The 17,478-nt window shown below is 42.8% G+C and overlaps 1 protein-coding gene across 1 annotated transcript; it reads left to right on the forward strand.

The window, feature by feature from the left end:
- The first annotated feature begins 5,137 nt into the window (after positions 1-5,137).
- Positions 5,138-13,293, forward strand: KRT28 (keratin 28). Its single transcript, XM_040639887.1, has 8 exons — positions 5,138-6,027; positions 6,471-6,553; positions 7,104-7,260; positions 8,024-8,185; positions 8,274-8,399; positions 11,373-11,590; positions 12,592-12,647; positions 12,919-13,293. The coding sequence occupies exons 1-8, from the start codon at positions 5,578-5,580 to the stop codon at positions 13,059-13,061; spliced, it is 1,395 nt and encodes a 464-aa protein (XP_040495821.1). The 5' UTR covers positions 5,138-5,577; the 3' UTR covers positions 13,062-13,293.
- The last annotated feature ends 4,185 nt before the right edge of the window (positions 13,294-17,478 follow it).

Consider the following 17,478-nt stretch of genomic DNA (forward strand, 5'->3'; position numbering starts at 1 on the left):
ACATTGGTATTTATAGTTTAAAAAAGTTACTGTTAACTGTACAGATCACTATTCTTACTACTTGGATTTATCATGTAACTATTTAAAAAATCCCATACACATTCTTACAAATTCTAAAGTTGTTATAGGGTCCTGCTATTTAAGCAGGACAGTGTCCAGTGAGGCTAGCAGAGCCAATTCTGGCACTCCTGTGGAATGCTACTAAACAGCAAAAGCTTGTCTCTCCAGAAGGATTTGCATCATGCTGCTTAAAGCTTTGCGCCATGAGTCTGATGTCTGTGATGGCTCAATTTTGCTAGGGCATCTTAGTTATGGTCAGGTTTATAAGGGAAATAGCTTGAGTAAGGTTAACTAAGGTTCACCCAGTATCCCATCTATATTGCATCTGGAGAGTAAGAATTAGGGAAAGAGGTCATTTGTGGCTTTAAGAGTCCATTTCAAAGTCAACGGTTCCTGTTCTTCATGTCCTGGCACTGGCATTTTCGAATCATGTAACATTTGGACAAGTTACTTCAACCCTTCTGAGTCTCAGTTTTCTTATCTATACAATAGGAACAATAGCTACTTCAGTTGAGATTATTGTGGGGATAAAATGAGTTAATGCCAATAAAACCCTTAAAAAATGCCCACCATGGAGTAGACTCTGAAGAAACAGTATGCTATTTCGCACAGGGAAGAAAACCATCAACAAAATGAAAAGGCAACCTACCGAGTGGAGGAGATATTTGCAAATGATATATCCAATGGGGGTTAATGTCCAATATATATAAAGAACTTACGCAACTCAAAACACGAAACACACACAAAAACATAAAATCCAACTAGAAGTGAGAGAAGACATGAATAGACAACTCTCCAAAGACACATGAGAAGATGCTCGATCACTAATTATCAGGGAAATGCAAATCAAAACCACAGTGAGATATCACTTTACACCAGTCAGAATGGCTAGAATGAAGAAGAGAAACAATCAGTGTTGGCAAGGGTGTAGTGAAAAAGAACCCTTGTGCACCATTTGCAGGAATGTAAATTGGTACAATCGCTGTGGAAAACAGTATGGGGTTTCCTCAAAAAATAAAAAATAGGAAAACCATATGATCCAGTAATTCCACTACTGGAATATTACTTGGCCATAACAACGGATGAGAGATCTTGCCATTTGCAACAACATTGATGGACCTAGAGGGTATTATGCCAAGTGAAATAAGTCAGACAGAAATACAAATACCATATGATTTCACTTCTATGTGGAATCTAAAAAACAAAAAGCAGAAACAAACCCATAAATACAGAGAACAAACTGATGGTTGCCAGAGGGGAGGGCAGTGGGAAGATCGGTATACTGAGTGAAGGGGAATAGGAGATACAGGCCTCCAGGTATGGAATGAAGTAGTCACAGGGCTTCAAAGGTACAGCATAGGGAATGTAGTCAATGCTCTTGTAATGGCGCTGCACGGTGACAGATGGCAGCTACACTTGTGAGGGCAGCATAAGTACTGAGCTGTCAAATCGCTACATTGTACACTTGAAACTAAGGAAATATTGTGTGTCAACTACACTTAAATTATAAAACAAAAAATACTATACATTTTGAAAAATATTTTCAAAATATTATCAAAAAACTGAAAAAGACAGTCCTGAAATTCGGTAACTGCTATAAATTTTTAATTCTGTTCTTTCAATACATCTGCTTTTATTCTTTATTTATATAAAAAAGGGTATATAAACAACCTTTATAAATTTAGTGCTCCTGGTATGTATTAAATAAGTCCAAATAAATGAGGGTTTTATAAAGCAAAAAAACAAAACAAAACAAAACAAAAAAAGCCTGTGTTCTGTTCATCCTCAGAGAAATATGTTTATTGGTTAAATAATCTAGTCTCTCCAAAGATGGACATGAGCATCACAATGGGTTGTTAGAGTACGTGGTCATTGACGTGGTCTGCCGTGGGGTAGAGATCAAGGTCAGGTCACTGTCCTGGGGCTGCAAAACAAAATTCCAGATAGTAGGAAGAGTGGCGACAGTGTGTCAAAAAGGTTTAGGATGAATATAGTCCTATGAACCTGAGGTCCAATAAAACAGAGCACGAGGTGAAGGTAAGTGGGAAGGACCAGGTGATTGTCCCAAAGTTTTGAGAGAGTTGACCATCCCTAAAAGCTACAGCTGTGGTCACCTTAATCATGAGGCAAACGACCCATGCTGCATCTCTGAATGACAAAGAGAAATAAGTTATCACAACAAAAATTAATCCAGTCTGGAACCCAGATATGAAGGATATTTTTTTAAGGATACTTTTTGAACTAGGTTGTCCCACAGAAAGTCACGCCAAAGAAGGTAGGACTCTGAGTTGTCACATTGGCTTTTTCTAAATAAAAACACAAACATCATCTCGCACCCCGACACTGAGTATGAGACCTCGCAGCCTAGTACCAGTTAGAAAGGGAATTATTGTGAATTAGTACAAATAGTAGACATTACCTAGGGGGAGAATTTGAGTAGTGCTCCAAAAATAGGTTTGTTCTTCAGGATTTTAGCAAAGAGAAAAATCGCATACTGAAGCTTCTAATTAACCTTTCCTACTCTGAGTAAGTTACCTCAGGAGAAATGCTTGAAAAGCATAGATAAGCAGGTTCACAGGCTAGCTGAGCCATGACAAAGCTGATGACCTTTGTGGAAGAGGAACTCTCATTCAAGTTCTGATCTATAAAGCCTCTGGAAGGTTTTCTAAAGTAAGAAATTTGAAGGCAAGACTAGAAAACAAAATGGTACCAAAATGCATCTCAGTAAATTGAAAACAGTTGTAAAGATAAAAGCAAGCGGGGTACGGCTAATAAACCCATAAAAAGATGCTCAACGTCACTAATCAGTAGGGAAATGCAAATCAGAACTACCATGAGATACCACCTCACACTCATTAGGAAAGCTACCATTAATAATAATAATAATAATAACAGAAAAAAAATAATAATAATAGAAAACAGCACGTTTTGGAAAGGTTGTGAGGAAACTGGAATCTCTGTCCCCTCTTGGTGGAAATCAATGGTACAGACGCTGCAGAAACCAGTATGATGATTCCTCAGAAAATTAAAAACAAAAGTACCACATGATCCAGCAGTTTCACTTCTGGGTCTAAAGCCAAAAGAATTGATACTAAGGTCTTGAAGCACTGTTTATATGGGCCGTGTTCACAGCAGCATCACCCACAGTCAAAGCTTGGAAGGCATTTGTTTTCTTCCCTTCTGATGCCCCACTACTAATATAGTGCTCTGTGCATTGTAGGTGCCCGTTAAATACTTCTTGAATGAACAACAACAACAACAAATGCATGAATGACACCTGATAGGCAGCATAACTGTAGTCAAAAGTTTCATTTTGCTATTAACTAGCAATTCGGAAAAGAATTTTGTAAGAAATATGTTTATGTTTTTCATTAAAGAGAGATTTTGGCATCATTGGAGTTACTTTTCTGACTTTAAGATAACTGTATTTAACAAAAGGACCGCCACACTGAATCCCAAGGCCCATTCTGGTCTGACTCACCCTGCTTCATGCTGTGTGTCCCTGAACAGTCCTTGCCCTGTTTTCTTGTCGTTAAATCGGAAGAAGGAAATCTCTCTTCCTAATTCGCAGATTCTTTGAAGGTTCAAATGAGATAATGCACAAGAAATCCCTTTGGAAGCTGTAAAGCACCATATAAATATAAGGAAATCTTGTCTTTATACTCATCGTGCTCTGGAACTTTGAGAAGATAAATGTTGTGGTTGCTTCTTACCAGGGTCTTAATAATTTCCAGCTGAGGGCTTGTAGGACCCAGGCTGAAGTGGTGACTCAGCCCCAAGCCACATCCATTTGCAGGCGAGCGCTGCCCCCTGGTGGAAGTAGAAGGGCAGGGACAATTGGGGCGAACAGTGTGGGATCACCAGGGGTGATGCTATGGGGGAAACAACTTATTTCAACTTATGCTTTTTTAAAAAAACAGCTTCTTTCCCTTTTTTGTCACAAAACGTTCCTTGGAAATTTTTTTTACATATGCAGGATGTGTACACACTACACCTATAACTTGTCTAATTACTATTTACAGTTAATCTGGCATTGACAATTTACAATTCTACAATTTTGATATTCCAATTCATTAATATTTCAATTTCAATAATGCAATAACTTAAGAGAATAATTTCACAATTAATATAACATGTTAAGACTACTGAGGGCAATATATAAAATAGGTATTTGTATGGGCATGGATCATTTAGAGAAATTATTTGTATCTATAATACACTCATGATGCCAGAATCTCAAGGCTATCTAGAACATATGCCAAGTCTTCATCCGGCATGTTCCTGGTGACTCTGAACAAATTGTTTAACATGTGTGGGTCTCAGTGGCCTCATATGACAAAGGGACTGAATTAGGTAATGTCTAAGGTGGTTGGCCGCTCTAAAAAAAAAAAAAAAAAATCCTACAACTTTGCCCAGAAAATGCATTTAAAGGCCATGCTGATGACAGCCAGAGCACCAGCTGACCAGGCTTCAGAATCCTTGTGCCAATTCCAGGAGACACCCTGACTGTCCTGGAGGCAAAACAATTTTATACATGTCTTCTCCACAGAACCTGGAACCAGTCAAGCCCAACCAAATCCTTCCTATCTCTCCTTTCCCTGTCCTCTCCCCCTTCTTCACCCCCACCTTCCTGGCCACTGCCCCACAAGGAGGCTTGTCAGGTCACTTCTGGCTCACTTCTCCTGCCCTCTCAGCTGGACACACACATACCCAGTCATTCCAAACTCTTTGATACAGAAGGCTAAACATGACCCAGCTTCTGCCTGATCCTGACCATACATTTCTTAAAGACTGTGCCCGTATCTTTTCCATCTTTGCGTTTATTTATCATTATGTCTTCATTTTTGCATTTAGCTTTGAATACCAGACATAGTGGCCATACATGTTCAACAAAGGAATCAGTTAATACTTTTGTTATTTTTCAAGGTAATACATAGATGTCATAATCATGGTAAGACCAGAGAAGTTACCAGGATCATATTTTTTAAATAACACAATTTTATTTATTTATTTATTTATTTATTTTGCCATGGCACGATAAAATATGTGTTTCTTAGGAAATCGTTCTTTATATACCTCTCTGGTAATGAAGACCCAACTGTAGCTAACTGATGGTACCCTATCACAATCTTACTTTTAAAACTTTATAGTATCTGGTGCCACCTAATGACGGTATATTCCTAGGGTCTAGATGAAAGTAAAGGATTACTCACTCAAAATTAGAAGTTAAAATAATGAACTTAATATAGAATGAACCCTGTTATATTTAAGATAACAAATATCCTGAAGCAACAGCCAGGGATGCTAGACATCAATTTAAAAAAAAATCACCTAATTATACATAATTTCATGCTAATCGGAATGATGCCATTTTTCTCCTGGCATGCATAACTTAAATAGGAACACCCGAATAATTGTGTATAAAAGCCCAAAGAAAGCATCAGCACATGATATCCAGGTCTCCTTTGAAACTACAGCTATCTTGTTACAGACAAGCTGAACGTTGCTCATTCTATCATGTCGCTCCGATTTTCTAGTGGGTCCAGGCAGATTTGCTTATGGTCTGGAGCTGGATCTGTCCGACCAACCAGTGGAGGCTCGGGGTTTGCAGGCAGCAATGCATGTGGCGGCTCTGTTGCTGGAAGTGGATTTTCCTGTGCCTTGGGAGGGGGCCTGGGCAGTGTTCCTGGGGGGAGCCATGCTGGTGGTGTCCTTGGAAACGCTGCTTGTTCTGGCTTTGCTGGAAATGAAGGGGGACTTCTGTCTGGGAACGAGAAGGTGACCATGCAGAATCTTAATGACCGTTTGGCCTCCTACCTGGACAACGTGCGAGCTCTGGAGGAGGCAAATGCTGAACTAGAGAGGAAAATCAAGGGTTGGTATGACAAATACGGACCAGGATCTTGCCGTGGACTTGATCATGACTATAGCAGATACCACCTAATAATCGAGGATCTTAAGAATAAGGTGAGAAATCACAAATCTGAAAATACTCAAAGTATTTAAAAATAAGAATTACCTAGCAGAAGACACAGAACATGAATAGGAAATGCTTCATAATTATTATCTGTCAGTTATGGTCATACTTATTTATTATTTATTTTCAGAAATAATTCTTCCTATTAGTCAAAAAGAGGCACTTTGATGCATGAATTTCAAGGAGCTTCAATGTTACTGGTTTTGAAATACATTCATTGATAAGAAAGCATTGCATTCTAAAAGTTATGTGAGTAGAGGAGAGGAAATAACTACATTTGTAATTCTTAAAAATCAAAATTTTAAATATCTTGATTGTCACTTAAGGAAAAAAGAATTTTACGCAAATGTTAATCGTGTCACATTTTTTATTTCCTGAGATCAATTATAAGAGCGGGCTTATTTGTTGTGTCCTCCCTTTTGGTTTCTTCTAGATTATCTCTTCCACTACTGCTAACGCTAATGTAATTCTGCACATTGACAATGCCAGACTGGCTGCTGACGATTTCCGGCTAAAGTAAGTGATAGGAAATAATCACCCTCTAGAAAAAGTTTCCAGTCTATTTAATATGCTAAATAAAATTTCTATTTCATCCCGAGTGGAATAAACTATAAAGGATTAAAGGAAGTAACGTGTGTTACGATACAACAATACCTTTGACACGAGGCATGTTCTTACAATCAGCTATCCTCACAATTTATACATATTTTTTACGTTCTTGGGACACAATATCACTGTATTTCTACGCCTGCCTGGAAGAGTGCCAAGCGCAAGCAGTAGCTCATAAACACGCAAGTAAGGAAAAATAGTCACTAAGCTAAAATTCTAAAATGGCATATTTTCATGTAATCATGATCCGCTCTCAGAATTTGTGTCACTAAGTAACTGCCAATTTCCTTGCACAGAACTGGGTGGAAGGAGTGGAGGAAGGCGTTCGCTGTATACTTTCATAACAGTCTGAGTCCCAATTCACTTTCCAATGTGCCGCTCAAAGCACCTGAGGTTTTATTTTTCCGCCGCTTGAGGTTGCCTAACTTCGGCTGAAATGCATTTAATGCCCGCCAAGGTATGAAAACGAGCTCGCCCTTCACCAGAACACGGAGGCTGACATCAACGGGCTGCGGCGGGTCCTGGACGAACTAACCCTCTGCAGAACCGACCAGGAGCTCCAGTACGAAGCCCTGAGCGAAGAGTTGAGGTACCTCAAGAAGAACCACGAAGAGGTAGGAGACGCCGTCCTTCTGGGCAACTCGTGACTCTGCACATTTTAAAGACTTCGCGGGGAGGGCCATTAAATGATCATAGTATTTCATGCTCATTATCGTAATTTCGACAATGCCAAAGGCATACAAAGAAAGAATTTTCTTTCTCCCCGCTCTCTGCCCTTCTGATCTCATCCCCCGAGGTTAGAAATATCAACCATCTGATCTGTACCCTTCCACCGTTTAGGCTGACAGAACAGTGTATCCTTTTGAAAATGGTGCATGGCTTTTGCATTGATACACCTGTCTTTGTTTGCACCCGATTATTCTGTCATTCGTAAAAGCCCATCCCTGAGGTCAACCTTCTCACAAAAGACCTCTCTGGCTAGGAAACGTTGTCACTGTTCTCTCCTTTCAATGAGCCTGGCTGTACTTGAATGTTGGACCCTGCACAGTAATAACCCCAGTACCTGACATGTTATGTAAACCAGGCAGCTTCAAACCCCTTAGGGGAAAAATAAATGACTATCCCCAAAATAGTCTCCAAAACAATGGATGAAAAATGTTCAGAAAACACCGTATGACAGGTTAGAAAAACCTAAAACGCCAACTACTTGCCCCCCAAGAGAGAACTGTGGGGGAGGGAAAGGCCGGGAGACAGGAAAAGAGAAAGAGGAGAGGGAAGAGTCACAGGGCAGAGGGCTGGAAGGGCAGCAGCGCGGGGGAGCAGTCGCACGTCCTGAGCATAAACTGAGCCTCAAGTCCAGCTCCCGTTTCCCCGCAGGAAATGCAGGTCCTGCAGTGCGCGGCCGGAGGAAACGTGAACGTGGAGATGAACGCGGCGCCCGGCGTGGACCTCACGGTCCTGCTGAACAACATGCGAGCCGAGTACGAAGCCCTGGCCGAGCAGAACCGCAGGGACGCAGAGGCCTGGTTCAACGAGAAGGTGAGGCCGCCCACCCAGCCCTCCCCCCGCCCCCCGGCCAGCCCGGTGGGGTGCAGGCCCGCTCACCCCCCGGCACCCCACTTTGCAGAGCGCCACCCTGCAGCAGCAGATCTCCGACCACGCGGGCGCGGCCACCTCGGCCAGGAACGAGCTGACCGACCTGAAGCGCACCCTGCAGACCCTGGAGATCGAGCTGCAGTCCCTCCTGGCAACGGTAGGCGAGGGCGCGGGACAGCCTGCGCTTGGTGACTCTCCCTGGAGCCCTCCTCGTCTCCCCTGTTAGAGCTTTACCTACAAATACTTAAAGCGGAAGAGGGCAGGGAGGACAGACGCTGAGACGTTCAGAAAGAGAGACGGAGCGTTTCTTGCTCCCTGAGATCACTGAGGATTTCCTTCTTGGCCTCTGCTCAGTGTCCCTTTCGTGACAATAGCTCACGGTACACACAGTCCCTAACTCAGCCCTTGGGGCAAGCAGCAGGGGTGCTACCCTGCCTGGAAATTGTCAGGCCAATGTCAGGGGGCCATCCAAGGCAGACCTAGCGTCACCAGCATCTCCTGGTACTGATGAAGGCCAATTACAGCCACGTGGTGCTTTTCATCAGGCAGAGGAAAAGACGGTAGGTATCTGAATCCCTGTGAGCTCGGGCAGCCCCTTCCTCCCCACCCACCTCACAGAGCTGGGCATTCAGCCACCTTGGCACCTCCTGCCAGTTAGTTCAGACGTTACCATGGAGACCATCCAGGACTAAAAATGGCTTCCCTTCTGGGGCATGAGCTGGCAGCACCCAAAAAGCTTGAATTACCGCATACCCGTGGCCCAGGGGTTCCCGTCCTCATCAGGGGTTTCATGCTCCCAGAGGACACGAAGTTGGAACCCAAAGAAAAGAGCCATTGATACAAACGAGTGCAGTGAGCAGAGAAGGTAAGGACGACTCAAAACTCTAGGAAGACACCCTAAAAGGGCACAGTGCTCTCTTACCATATAATGTTTAGATGAGAGACTTGTGTTGACCACTGACTAACCCCCAACTTAACCAGGATGCCCCTCTTGTCCTGACCCTGGTCACCACGGCTTGGCTGGTAGCCCCACCCTCCCCCTGCCACCCTGGGCTCCTGGAGCCCTGCTCCCTGCCCTGCTCCCTTCTTCCCTGCGACTAGAACCCCGAGGGCCTGTGCCTGCTGCCGTATCCCTGAGCACAAATCTGCTGTCTCATTTCTGAGCTACGTTGAAGGAAATAAACTCCTGAGTTCCGGGATCAGAAGGGGAGCATGTTCACGTAAGAGATGATGTTAGAAAGTAGTTAATTCTGTGCAGTGGGGAGGACCATAGCTTGGGCTCAGGAGATAATCCACACAAAAAAGCCCATGTTAGACAACAAAACTGAATTCTAGAATAATGGTGGCATAGAACCTAACTTCCATACTTGGGATTCTTTTGTCATAGACAGATTCTAAGCAGGATCTTCTATCGTTTAGCATACAAATCACGTGTAAGTTGGGAGTTGTCTAAATATATAAACTTTTCCTATGCTTCCTGTAGTATGCAAATTTGCAAGTTCACCCTGTCCTCTTTCCTCATCTACAAGCTAACCTTTACTGTGAAAGGCTGTATAGATAGGGATGCCGTCCCCTCTCATTAAGAAGAGTATTAGCCATCTTAGAAAAGGAATACCAGGGGCACCTGGGTGGCTCAGTCGGTTAAGCATCCAACTCTTGATTTCGGCTCAGGTCATGATTTCAGGGTTGAGATTGAGGCCCTCGTCAGGCTCTGTTCTGGGCAGGGAGCCTGCTTGAGGTTCTCTCTCTCCCTCTCCTTTAACCCCTCCCCCCTCTCTCCCTCTCTATCTTAAAAAAAGTGGGGGGGAGGAATAAAATGAATACCATATGAGAATACATCATCAGGGAAATTAATGTCTTGAACAGCCAAGCACACACGTCACTGACGTCTTGCCTCTTGGTGCCCCCTCCTCCCCATAACCATCCTGTTCACCTTCCACTCCTTTGCCCTGGAGAACCTGGCACCACCCATATAAGATACCAGCTGGCCTATTTATTAAGCCAGTGGTTCTTAGCCCCATCAAACCCCATGTCCACCTGTTATGATGAATACTTTATAACTCTCTCTTTATTGTAGAATGAAGTGAAAAGAGGATAAATGAAGCAATATGACAAATTTTAAAAACCACTATAATGCCATAAGTGCAATAAAAAAGGAAAACTAAATTTTTTATTTCATATTTTTAAATAAAATCTATTCCATATGTAAACACTTGGGCCCAACTACCCCCAGAACAGGTAATGAGAGAGACAGAGGTTTACCTCTTCCCTTGATAAATAAGTTTTTATTTTAAACAAGGTCAGATCAGGAGCGGCTCCACCCAAGAACAGGAAAATGAAAGAGTGTGAATGCGGGTGGACCCTCGGATAATAACTAATATCAGGAGAAGTAATAACCACCCAGAGGTACTTATCTATGATAAGGGGAGAGGAAAATTACTTTAATTGAAGTAGTCATCACATGACCAGACAGATGACAGGCTGTGCAAGTGGAAACGAGGAGGTATAATATTCATAAGAACAGTGTGGAAATAATGACCTGTACTGTGCTATGAAACACATCTCTTGTGTTGAAAGCCCACCCCTGTTAAGGCATTCATTCCATCTCCAGTGCTTCGTAAAAGGCCTTTGAATAAGAGCAAGCAAATCTGGGACAGATCAGAAAAAATAAAAAGCAGCATGCAAGGCCTTGGAGCAGTGGTGGGGTAGGTCTCTGGGGACAGGAGCAGGATAAGAGTGAAGAACAAAACCCAACCTAAAAATAAATATGTAACTTCAACATATAAAATTTCCAATATGATTTCTTTTTGCACTATCCCCCCAAAACAGTTTTAATATGTAGGTTGGTCATGATAGGAAAGATTACCTAAATATCATGAGAGTTCATTGGAACAGTCAAAGGTCTCGTGGGAAAGGGTCATTTATGCCATAGGAGGTCCTCCAGCGTGCCGGGCCCCCACCCGGGAAACGCCTGTGACTTCCCCTTCCTCCGCACCTCCCGCGTTGTGGTGACGAGCCCCACAGATTTCCAAAACTCACCTAGGACGTGGTGCTGCTGTTCGCTGAGAAGCTCTGGCCTGCATAGCCCTCAAAGTGGCTTCCTCCTTGCTATGCCACCCCCTGTCCCCAGAAACACTCCCTGGAGTGCTCCCTGACCGAGACCGAAGGCAACTACTGCGCCCAGCTCGCCCAGATCCAGGCTCAGATCGGGGCCCTGGAGGAGAAGCTGCACCAGGTCAGGACCGAGACGGAGGGCCAGAAGCTGGAGTACGAGCAGCTGCTCGACATCAAGGTCCACCTGGAAAAGGAGATTGAGACCTACTGCCGCCTGATTGATGGAGACGGCAAGTAAGTAATGGCATTTGAAAATCCGGTGTTTTCCCGGATGGGTTTTTACCTATTTTAAACCACAACCAAGGACTGGCCATCCATGTTCCATGCCTCCAAGCCCTTTGCTTTTCATTCCCACTGCAGAGAAGTGTGTCCACCTCTTCCCTCTGCAGTCATCCCTTCCGTATTTTATACATTCACAGCCCCTTTCTCGCCTGCTTTGGATGACCCCAGTCGTCCCTGCAGAAGACCCCATTCGGTATGCATGTTAATCAGTGTAGGTTTCAAGATCCCCCCCAACCAGGCTTTACCCATCTTTCCCTCCATTCCCAATATCATTGCTGCGCTGAAAGAAACGTACTCTATACAAACCCCCAGGATCTCTATGCTCCCCCAGGAGCATGCGACTCTTAATCTCAGGGTTGTGAGTTCAAGTCCCACATGGGTGTAGAAATTACTTAAATAAATAAAACACTTAAAAAAAGAGAAGAAGTAAGGTGCGCCTGGATGGCTCAGTCAGTTAAGTGTCCGACTCTTGATTTTGGCTCAGGTCACTATCTCAGGGTTGTGAGATCCAGCCCCACATTGGGCCCCCCACTGGACAAGGAGTCTGCTGAAGATTCTTTCTCTCCCTCTCCCTATGCCCCTCCCCTGCCTCTCTCCCTCTCTAAAAAAATGTATTATTTTCATCTAAAAAAGTATATATTCATATATGTATAATGGAATATATTATATATGCATATGACTATATATATATATATTCTCCTTAGGCTTTAAATTCTTAGATTTAAAAAAATCAAATGAAAACAAAGTTGTTTTATATTCTTTCTTTAGAAGACATTGAATTATTTTCACCTCCTGTACATAAAACTTGTAAGTTTCCTTTATAGAAAACTAAGATCTGTTTTTGGCATACAATGTTCACTTGATTCACATTCATCATTTGACTCAATGAATAGTTCTTAAGTGATAACCTGAAATATTAAAGAATAAACTGGGGTGATTTTTTTTTTTTTCAGCTCATGCTCCAGATCAAAGGGTTTCGGGTCAGGAGGCTCAAGGAAGTCGCCTCAAGGTAATAAAATCGAGTTCTGTTTCTCCTGTAAGTACTTTTGCATTAATGGCAATTGGATACTGTGGCAACATCTGTGTTTAAGTAATTTTAACTAAAGTGCTCTGAACTTCATTATTTTAAGTGGGTAAAATTATCCCAAACTATCGTGATAAATCCGTACTGCCGTCTCACCAAAGTGTACATAATACATTATATCGCGACCAGCACGGGAATTCTTCCCCATGTAATCTTTTAGCTGGAATATGTGTATTCACAGGTGTTTTGTTTCTAGAGTTATCCAAAACCACACTGGTGAAGACAGTGGTTGAAGAGATAGATGAACGTGGTAAAGTGCTTTCATCGAGAGTTCATTCCATTGAAGAAAAGACATCTAAAATGACCAGCGGCAAAACAGAGCAGAAGGCGCCTTTCTAGGCGCCATTGAGAAAAGAACAATTTGAGAAAAGGTTCCTGTACAACTACATTATTCTAAATATCAAGGAAATAATAATAATAATAATAAAATCTTTCTACCCTTACCGATAAGTTACTTAGCAAAAATACCTGTTTTCTTAGTTAACTTTCACAGGGTCTTGGGTGTTTGTTTTCAAATAAATAAAAAAGTGGATGTGCACTCATTTCCATTCACCCATAACTAATAAACAGCTATTTGAGATTTATTTTTTTTTCTACATCTCATTCACGGGAGTACATTTATGGAATCTATTGTCATTGCCTTTCACTCTAGTTTTAAATAATAGTCAATACCACATGGCATTTAAATATTAGTATTCACTAGGCATCATCTTTAAATATCTCACCATTTTGCATGGGCAAATAAATAATCTGGAAAAAAAAATCAGAAATTCTCCTGTGATTGAAAAATCCCATCACTAGATGGCGCATTCCTGGTATTTTATCAACGAGCTTATCAAACTCTTCGGAGATCTGGATACTTCCCAGGATACTGTTCCCCATATAATCAGGATTACTTCTGGAAAGATCCACAGCAATGAGCCTCGTGTGAATGACTTTTTTCCTAGAGCAAACTTTCTGTCGAGCCCCAGATAGGAACTAGTTCCGGCTTAGCAGGCCATAACGTCTCTATTTCAACTACTTGGCTAAGACATTGTAGCAGAAAACAGCCATAGATGACAGGTAAAGGAATGAGCACCATCGTGTTCCAATAAAACATTATTTCTGGACACTGAAACTCGGATTGCAACTAAGTCTGTCGTATTATGAACTATTTTTCTTCTTTTGATTTTTTTCCCAGCTGTTTAAAAATGTAAAAACCATTCTTAGCTCATGAACTGTACAAAAACAGATAACAGGGGCGCCTGGGTGGCACAGCAGTTAAGCGTCTGCCTTCAGCTCAGGGCGTGATCCCGGCGTTATGGGATCAAGCCCCACATCAGGCTCCTCCACTATGAGCTTGCTTCTTCCTCTCCCGCTCCCCCTGCTTGTGTTCCCTCTCTCGCTGGCTGTCTCTATCCCTGTCAAATAAATAATAAAATCTTTTTAAAAAAAACAGGTAAAAAGACCAGATTCAACCCACCAACACCTGGTCTAGAACTTAAAGTCTCATGAGGTTGATGAACATTATGGTCATCGTGTTTCTGGACCAAAATGTGTGGTAAGGAGTCCTAACAAACGTTCAAGTCCCTAAAAGAAGAGCTGCTCTCCTATTTCCGTAATATGTGGGCTGATTCTAATGAGAAGTTCCAGTGAAAGCAGGACTTCTACCCAACAGTTCAGCAGCCTCATGGGAGTTCACATAAGTGGCAAAGGATGGGATGTTTACAAACTCTTGAGCCAGGAAGTATCAAATGAAGCAAATACTAGAAATTCGTGGGGAAATAATCTCCCCAATATTCAGGGTTCAGGGGCAGCTGCGTCATTTGCAGGGTTAAGTGCAGGATGCAAATGTGGCGCCCCTTGTTCAAAACAAGTGTCCTTAGAGGCACTGAAAGATAAAGTTTTGTCCTTGCTTCTGCAGTCATACACTCTACTTGTGTTTTTTTTTAATTTGTCATTTCAGGTCATTTTAAATAAATAAAAATTAAAATGTTAAATTATTGCCATAAACTTTGCCATTCATTTTTCTATTGGGACATACCCATTTTAAATTCAAATAGAAGAATATTTAACTGGTGTACAGAATCACCGAAATAACACAGTGCCTATTTTGTAGCTGACGCATGTGAAGAGAGGGAAGAATCCTTCCTCGACTCTTCAAGGGCTTCCGTCTAGACGAAGAATTAATTTACGTGAATCAGATTAACAGGAGAAAAAAAACCAAAGTCTTATTACATGTGCACAGACACCCAATAATGAATTTGAGACCCAAAGAAACGACCAAAGGCAGGCAGTTTTTATACTTATTTAGACAAAGAGAAAATAAATCTGTGAGCAATTGACAGGAGAAAGAAAACAGTTTTGGGAGCTTCAATTAGTAAGGAATTCTAAACAGAATTTGGGCTGTGGTAGTAAATCGGTAAAAAGTAGCAAGAGTTGTTTATTCAACCTTTTTGGCTCTAAATTTTCCATCTTCAGGAATAAGGATGTCTCTTTACCTCTTGGTATAGAGAGGGCATGTTTCACATGGGGGATTTATTGCCTGCTTTCAGGGGGACAGAGGAGGTCTAAGTGTCCTTCTTGTACAGGCCATCCCTTAAGTAGCTTTTATTTAAAGTTGTCAATATGCCAGGGGCACTTGGGTGGCTCAGTCGGTTATTAAGCATCTGCCTTCAGCTCAGGTCATGATCCCGGAGTCCCGGGATTGAGCCCCACATCAGGCTCCCTGCTCAGCGGGAACTCTGCTTCTCCCTCTGACCCTCCCCCCCTCTCGTTCTCTCTCTCTCTCTCTCTCACTCACTCACTCTTTCTCAAATAAATAAAATCTTTAACAAACATAAATAAAATAAAATATTCAATACGCCAAAGTGGCATATTTTGTGGCAGGCTGCCCTTGGTGAGCCCCTACACATGCGTGTGTATTTTGTTCTTACCAAACCAACACAACGGGGCTCTCCTTCGCTCCTGTATCTGCTCACACTCTGCCAACACTATGTACCATTGGCATAGTGATGAGTAAAAAAAGACAGGAAAAGATGCTGTGGGTTGCCCTATCCTTCTGGATCACTGTTCTCAGCCTAAGTGGCTGGCTCCTACAGGGATGTGACCCTACGTGCTAAGGTTCCTTCGTAGTTCCTGTTCCTTAGAACACCATTGTCTTCTTTCTCCATTTGAGACAAATTCCATTTGAATGGAAAACCTCTTGGGGGGGTGGGGGTTGTCAGAAACCCTACTTGCTCAGTCATAGACAAACTTACCTTGCACTCGCTGGGAGTTTCAGCAAACTCCCCAGGATGGGTCCACCAGCTCGCTGGGCAGCGGGGCATTGCCTATGCTACAGGCTGCGGCGGCAGTAAGGAAAAACTGAAGACAAAGCTATTTCCATCCATATGCCTCTGCTCAAATGCTTGTCCCATTGTCCCAGCAGGCTTCACTTACAAAACAAGCTCAGGAGATAAAGAATCTCAAGACAGCAACAGAAGAGCATTAAACCAAGCATGGGGTCCTTCTGAACAGGAGACCTTGTGTCCGCGCACAGGTTTCACACCGATGAAGCCCGTCCTGCTTATCAGGTGAGCTCATGACACACTGACTCACTGTCTTCATGGTGATCAGATTTTCATGGTGTGATATTGTGATTTATGATAAGAAATACAGTTTTGTCCCATTCCTGGCACAGAGCTCCTAAAACCCTTGGAACTTCCAAGCTGTCCAGAACTATCGAGGTTCTTTTGTGATGTTACTGAGGTGACTTTTGGAAAGCCTATAAGGAAACCAAAGATGGGGGGTGGCTGTCAGTTGAGCCAACCATGTGAGTCGAGGGTTAGAACTGTCAGTCCCACCCCCAACCCCCACCTCCTGGAAGGGGACAGGCAGTGGAGTTTGAGTTCTATCACCAAAGGCCAAGATTTAATCAACCATACCCATGTAAGGAAGCTTCCATAAAAACCCAAAAAGATGGGGTTTGCAGGGCTTCCAAGCTGATGACCATGTGGAGATTTGGGGAGGATGGTGCATCGGGAGAGGGCACAGAAGCTCCGCACCCTTTGCCCATGCCGCACCCCATGCCTCGCTTCCATATGACTGCTCCTGAGTTCTAGCCTTTGATAATAAACCAGCGATCTAGTGAGTAAAATATTTCTCTGAGTTCTGTGACCCACTCTAGCAAATTAAGCAACCCAAGGAGGGGCTCCTGGGAAAACCTTTGATCTACAGCCAGTGGGTCAGAAGCACAAGTGACAACCCAGACTTGAGATTGGGGTCTGAACTAGTTGGAGGTTGAGTGAGCGGTCTTAGAGGACTGAACCCTTCGCCTATCTCCAGGTAGACAGTGTCAGAATTGAGTGTAGGAGAATTGTTGCTAGTGTCAAAGAAGTGCTTGGTGTTGGAGGGGTGCGGGGAGCCCACACCCTGGAACTGAAATCAGAGTTGTACTCCCTCGGTAGTTTGGGCAGCACACATTGCACTTTGTGGTAAGGGTGCTTTTGATGTGACAAGATTAAAAAGAAAAGCAAATAACTCTCAGTCATCATTTTGTTAAAAAAGAGAGAAAGATATTACAAGCCTACAATGAAGTCATGTGGCCCCCACAACAACAGCAAACCCGAGACTTAACTACAGTTTCGACCTTTTCCAGGAATGTGACCTTTTACCAGTCAATCTGAAATTTCCTGATCAGCGCTGGTGAGGTCATCTGCATGATAAAAACCCCTGCCTTTCTCTTTCCCCCCAAAAAGAAGAAGTAACAATCCTTTTGTTTTTTTCTGTTGCTAAA

Source organism: Ursus maritimus, unplaced genomic scaffold (assembly GCF_017311325.1).
Source record: "Ursus maritimus isolate PB19 unplaced genomic scaffold, ASM1731132v1 scaffold_24, whole genome shotgun sequence".
Classification (NCBI taxonomy): domain Eukaryota; kingdom Metazoa; phylum Chordata; class Mammalia; order Carnivora; family Ursidae; genus Ursus; species Ursus maritimus.